Source organism: Hipposideros armiger, unplaced genomic scaffold (assembly GCF_001890085.2).
Source record: "Hipposideros armiger isolate ML-2016 unplaced genomic scaffold, ASM189008v1 scaffold_51, whole genome shotgun sequence".
Classification (NCBI taxonomy): domain Eukaryota; kingdom Metazoa; phylum Chordata; class Mammalia; order Chiroptera; family Hipposideridae; genus Hipposideros; species Hipposideros armiger.
Genome location: NW_017731401.1, coordinates 2,662,031 through 2,668,702, shown reverse-complemented (window position 1 = coordinate 2,668,702; position 6,672 = coordinate 2,662,031). Strand labels below are relative to the sequence as shown.

General features: G+C 36.6%; 1 protein-coding gene across 7 annotated transcripts in view; it reads left to right on the top strand.

The window, feature by feature from the left end:
- Positions 1 to 5,294: 5,294 nt before the first annotated feature.
- Positions 5,295 to 6,672, top strand: part of GRIP1 (glutamate receptor interacting protein 1) — a 397,622-nt gene continuing 396,244 nt past the window's right edge. For all 7 annotated transcript variants that reach the window (XM_019640580.1, XM_019640581.1, XM_019640579.1 and 4 more), the window contains exon 1: positions 5,295 to 5,821. In XM_019640580.1, the coding sequence (XP_019496125.1) occupies positions 5,689 to 5,821 (133 nt within the window). In that variant the 5' untranslated portion in view covers positions 5,295 to 5,688. The remainder of the gene's footprint in view (positions 5,822 to 6,672) is intronic.

The following is a 6,672-nucleotide window of genomic DNA, read 5'->3' as shown; positions in this document are numbered from 1 at the left end:
TGAACAGAAAGTGCAGAGATTTCCCATGTACCCCCTCCTCACACATGCACAGCCTCCTTCATTATCAACATCCATCCACAAGAGTGGTATATTTGTTATGATCCATGGACACATCATTATCACCCAGAGTACATAATTTATATTAGAATTCCTTCTTGGTGTTATACATTTTATTAAGTGTGGACAAATGTACAATGACATGTATCCACTGTTATAGTATTATTATATGAGTAATCTCACTGCCTTAAAAACCCTCTGTGCTCTGCCTATTCATCCCTCCCTCCCCCAACTCCTAGCACCACTGATCTTTTTACTGTCTCCATAGTTTTGCCTTTCCCAGAATGTCATACAGTTGGAATCATACAGTATGTAGCCTGTTCTGATTGGCTTCTTTCACTTGGTAATATGCATTTAAGTTTCCTCCATGTCTTTTCAGGGCTTGAGGGCTCATTTCTCTTTAATGCTAAATAAGATTCCATTATCTGATGTATCACAGTTTATTTATTCATTCACCTACTGAAGGACATCTTGGTTGCTTCCAAGTTTTGGCAATTATGAATAAAGCTGTTATAAACATCCAAGTGCAGATTTTTGTGTGGATGTAGGTTTTCAAATCCTTTGGGTAAATACTAAGGAGCTCAGTTGATGAATTGTATGGTAACAGTATGTTTAGTTTTGTAAGAAACCAACTGTCATCCAAAGTTGCTGTACCATTTTGCATTCCTGTCAGCAATGAAGGAAAATTCCTGTTACTCCCCATCCTTGCCAGCATTTGATGTGGTCAGTGTTCAAGATTTTGGTTATTCTAATAGGTGTGTAGTGTATATCATTGTTGTTTTAATTTGTATTTCCCTGATGACATATGACGTGGAACATCTTTTCAAATGCTTATTTGCCATCTGTCTATCTTTTTTGGTGAAGTTTCTGTTAAAATCTTTGGCCCATTTTTTAATCAGGTAGTTTATTTTTCTTATTGTTGAGTTTTAAGCGTTCTTTCAGTATTTCTATGTTTTTTTCTTTGTATATTTTGGACAACAGGCATTTATCAGATGTGTCTTTTGCAAATATTTTTTCCCAGTCTGTGACTTCTCTTTTCATTCTTTTGACACAAGATATTTTTCACAGTTTTAATATAAATGAAGACATTAATTTTTACTGTGCTGTCCACCTGTGATTCTGCCTTTTTGTTTTCTCTATATTGTATGGAATGGCTTCTGATCATCTCTAAAATTTGAAATTGCTTCTTAGAAGTAGGTGCAAGAATCTTAACTATATCATCTGGTATGGTCGTGTCCTCAGGTTTACCAATTTAATACATATTATTAAAATACACTTAAATATATTATTATTAAGGAATTTTGTGTTTAACTTATATATACACGGGTCACATGATCTATGAATTTCATTTAGACTAGTAAAGGGGGATATTACAAATCATTTGCTACAATAAAGTGATGTTGGGTCTGACAGGGTTAACAATCCTGTGATTGTCAGGGTCTGGAGTGTTTTCCCTCGCTGCTCTGCCATCCTCAGTATATCAGGATGTCGCCCCTAAGGTCACAGGGAGTCTGTAGCAGTTCTTGGCATCACATGCAAGCACCATGGCATCTAAAAGGGTCAGATTGATTGAATATCTCAAAGATTTTTCTAATAAACTATGTTCCATACTGCTACTCAGAAAGTACTGTAACTATTACTTAATCTAAATATACACATAAGCGTACTGCTTACTCAGTGATCTAGGGAAGGCTATAAATTGAAGATATAATCTCAGTAGTTGGTTTATTTCTCTTTTCCTAAAAGTGGATGGATAAATGAATTCAGAAGAGGTTGGAAGCCATGTAAATGCTCTTCAGGAAATTACTTACTTCCTAGAAAAAAAAAGAATTGGGTTGTTGGTTTTTATTTTTTAATATTTGCTATTTTTCATTGAAGCACATTTTGTTGACTAATAATTCAACCTGCTTTATTTTGTCATGTGAACAATTTTTTTCTAAGAAATTTAATTTTATAGTTTAGTGAATATTTAGCACAACTAAAACCAATTTGTCATAATAATAATGTTTTCTTTACATGAAAATATAGGGGAGCTGAAATTTCTCTTAAAGAATTAGTGTTTTGAACTGGCTAGTCAGGACAGTACCTAAACCATGGTTGACAAGCACAAATGTCTTCCGGGAGGAGGTGGTAACTGAATGAGAGCATGGGGTCCACGGGAAGGGACTGTGGCTAAGTGGAAAGCATATATTTATTTATGAGTGGCAGCCACCACTCAGCTCTGGTCAGCAGTTGCCATATTGGAATTGGGCCCAGAGTTGCCAGATCTTTTGATTTTTTTTTTTTTAAGAAAAAACATCAAATGTCTGATCTGTGAAATTCCTGACTTTTAATATTGGCCCAGTTTAAAAGAGAGAAACAAATAAACAAAACAACACTTATGTGAGCCAAACCAAACACAATTGTGGGAGATACTTGTTCTGTGAATTGCCACTTGCAACCTCTCAACTATCCCATCTGTTCAGACTGTAGAGTACAATACGTGGTGAATAGCACCACTTACCACTGTTTGTGCTATGGGGAAAAAGGGCGATTCTCTACAGGAATGGTAGTAAACCTAACTGAATGGAGTTGGGCTTCACCTCTACTCATTTGTCAATTATTATTGGGGTGTTAGCTAACTGTTGCATGGCCACAAGTCTTTTTAGATTTTAGATTGGCCCTCCATTGCTAATCACTGAGGATTTAGAGTAGAAGATAAGAAACATTCAGAGGCGTGGACTCAGGAAGTTTGATTAAATGATCTAGCCCACCTATGTGACGCCTCTGGTAGAGTAGCAAGTGTCTTGCCTTCTGTCTTTTGGATTGTGACACATACACACATGCTCCCTCTTCCTCGCATGGCACACTGCCCCGTTCTTTCATTCTTTGTGACCCAAGTAGACTTGCTCTAAACATCAGATTCCTTTTTCCTGCTTCCCAAGCATCTGTTTTAACACGGCTGTTACCTCCTCTACCATACCCCTCCAAGTATATGGCTGAACTTTAAACTCTTCCCTAGCTCTACCAAACATCTTCTTATATAAAAATTTTGTCATTATGATCAGACAGTGAAATGTTAACCTAAATAAAATCCTTCAAAACTAAGAAAATAATAGAAAGGTGCTTTAAGCATAATTTCTGCTTATTTCTGAAAACAGTTTTGTATGTAGACAGTTTTACTTTGCATTAGTTCTTATTCAAAAATAGTTGCTTACCACTACTTGAGAAACTCTCAGGGTCTTTGAATACTAAAATTAGAAATCAGTAAACTGTGGTGGAATGTTTTAAGTTGGTCTATACACAAATGATCTCTCTAATGAAGTATTGTCTGTTCTATCATGTCATTCCATTTAGATTAAACTGGGAGCTTAAAACTGTAAAATTTAAATAATGTAGACTCCACTAATTTAGGAGCTGTAATAATTCAGAGGTAGCTGAGTGAAATTTGTTGCCTGCATAATCTCTGAGGACATGTGTACTTAACAAATGACTGACATAAAACAGGATCTATGTTTAGCCTAGTTAAAAATGAAAGTCAACAATTGTTTTTAATCTTCAATAGCAAGCTCACATATACAACAATGAATCACGGAATGCAAATAATTCTTAGACAAGATAATCTCTGAATTTGTATGAAAAAAATACCTGTAGTAGGTGGCACTTGGCAATGTTACCTTTGCCATCTTGGACAAACCACTAAAACATCTTTGAACCTTCTTTTCTCATCTATAGAGGTAGCACCTCATTATAAAGGTTGTTAGAAGAATTAAATGAAAAGGTTATGTATTATTATCTTTTTTTTTAGTGACCTATTCAAGGCCTAGATTCCAGATCTTCAAATATTACTGTTTTTAACTGCTCTAGTGTATTTTGGTTGAAGGAGTCATAATAAAGATAAGGACAAGTGAATTTTTGTTTAAAAATGTTTTTACAACATTTTATAGTATCTTTTTGTGAACGTCATTAAGTTTGTGTTTCTCTACACAAACTCACTGGTAAGGCATCAAAAAAATGGGAAAAGTGTAGAAATAAGGGGAATTCACTGAATCTAATTTTACACATTTCAGAGCTGAAATGTTCTTGGTTGATAAATATTTACCTCTTATGTAAATGTCTCCCTACTCCATCATTAGTAATTAATTCCTGCAAATAGAGAAATGCCTAAATCTAGAAGACAGACAAATTGCCTGTGGATTGAGCAGATGGTGTTAAGTGCAATCACTTCTTTCTGGGATTGTCCTATAAACTTGACATTACATAGATATTGAACAATTCATACAGTAAGCAGCTTTTTATATAAAGTACATTTCTGGGACCATTGAGTTGCAGAATATTATTAGTTTAGTAGGTAATATGCTGACATGTTTGATTAATTATAGTGTAAACAAATTCAGTTTTTCCCGATGTTAAAAAAAAAATGCATTCGTTTAAAGACCTGAAAAAAGAAGCTAGAGTGGAAAAGATTATCCATGATGAACGCTGACCTTTCTATAGACTTTGGAGTACCTCTTTGGTCTAGTCTAAAGTGTTTCTGATTGTAGTACTTAAAAAAAAAAGTTCTGATTTTAGAGACAAAGGATGAACATTTTTAGAAACTTCTCTCCCTTTCTCCATGTTCACCAAGAACTAAGTTTTATTTGCTATTTAGCCCATTTGTTTTCATATATATGTATATGTGTATATGTGTGTATATATTTAAAGTGTAACAACTCAGCTAGATTTTTACTTGAGTTCGCTGTAAGCAGAATTGGATTCTTTGTATTTCTTTTCCCAAACACCATGCAGCTTCCTTTATTTGCTGATTATGGTAGGCTGTTACTAAGCCTATGGGGAAGCCTCTCTGTGAAGTGCATTTTAATATTTAGATCAAATAGCGATTGGAATACATTAATGCCCAGTGGGTAAGTGTGTCATTTGAAAGCAGCTGCTGAGCTTTCTCCCTGCTGCTCCAATTAACACATACCGCACACTTTTGTCAGCAAGAGGCAGTGCATATGGATGAAACCACTTCGCTGCTCATTAGGATGATATGCAACAGAGCACAAAGGGTTAATCAGTCTGCCCGTTGCCAAACAATAGCTTTCCAAGAAGTTCCCCAAGCACTACGCTTTGCTATAAAGGGTGCTAGGTTAGGGGGTGGGGTTAGCAGGTAAGAAAAAGTCCGTTCAGCCTCTAGCTTTGGTTCAGCCCATTTACTAGCGTCTGTCCCCGCCCCTCTCTTCTCCTACACCCCGCCCCTGATGATGGGGATGTCGGATAGGGAAATTCTAGTGCTGGGACCTCTCCCCCGTCAGCGGAATCTCTTGTTGAACTTTGTTCTATTTGGGCTTGAAGCTATTTGAAGTACAAAGCGTCGCTGTTTTATTTTTTCTCTTAGTCTTCCTTATCATTTGAGTTTCTATCTTCTCTCTTTTTTTTTTAAATTGCACATTTGGACAGTTTACTGAACAAAGTAAGAAATCTGGTCAAGACAAACCCATGTCGCTGTTATTTTTTTTCCCTCTCCCATGGCTAAAATCTCAGCGTGGATGGTAGCACGGAGGCAGATGGAAGGGTAGCACGTCCCAGCCCCAGGTTCGGTGTTGAGCGTTCATGCTCCACCAGCTCCCCGAGCAGCTGGGCTGAGCCAGGCTGCACTGGGAGGGAGAGATGGACCGCTTCCTGGGTTTCGTCAAGCAAATAAGAAGATCCAGGAGAAGAAAGCGGAAAAAGTACCGACCAGAAGAGGATTACCACGAAGGCTATGAGGATGTCTATTATTACGCTTCAGAGCATTTTCGAAGTAAGCGCTTCCTTCCACTCTCCTGTTCCTTCTCTGAGGCTGGGGCTAACAATAAACCTTGTGTGGAGCTTTACTCTTGAATGCAAAAGGTTTCCCAGATAGTATTCTCGGTAAGCAGTCTGTAGGTACTGAATACTACATTTTGATGATTTGTTGCAAGAATAGCCATCAGATAGCATCTAGACAACATAACTAGGAGGTCTATACACATGATTAATATTTTAGGTGCGATCAATTGATTATGTTATCATTTCAATAAGCCATTCAAACATTTATCTTGCAAGCCAATGTCGTATGTGGTTAAATGTAGTATGTGGTTCTGTCCGAGTTGTTGTTGTTAAATAACTGTTTTTGTTTTTTCTTTCAGAATAGGGAAGGCTAGCTTATTTGGAAGAAATAATTGCTCATGTTCAAGTTGATAGTGATGATTGATGCTCCTGATACAGATTGCTAGGCAGTTATCTGTGATTAATCTGAGGTGTTGTTTGTACAAGGAAGTTCAAATGCTTTTCTCTGATGCATGTTCATAATTTTGTTATTAAATTAAGGAAACTCTTATTTGCTGTCAACTAGAGCAGTGATACCTGTCGAATAAAACAATATAGCCATGTGAAGATATTTGTAAATTAGCTTATACATAGCAGAGAACTAGAATTTTTCTTGTTCTTATCAGTCCTTTAAGTTTCCGGTGAGGTTTAGGCTTGTCCCCTAGATTTAAAATGCCCAGAAATGCCTCAGGGTGCAGAGAGAAAGCAGCGACCTGCAGAGACCACTGAGTTTATCAGTTGCCATAAAAGGGGGGAACTGACAGTTATGTATGATCACATTTATAAAATTAAAAATTATTTTTT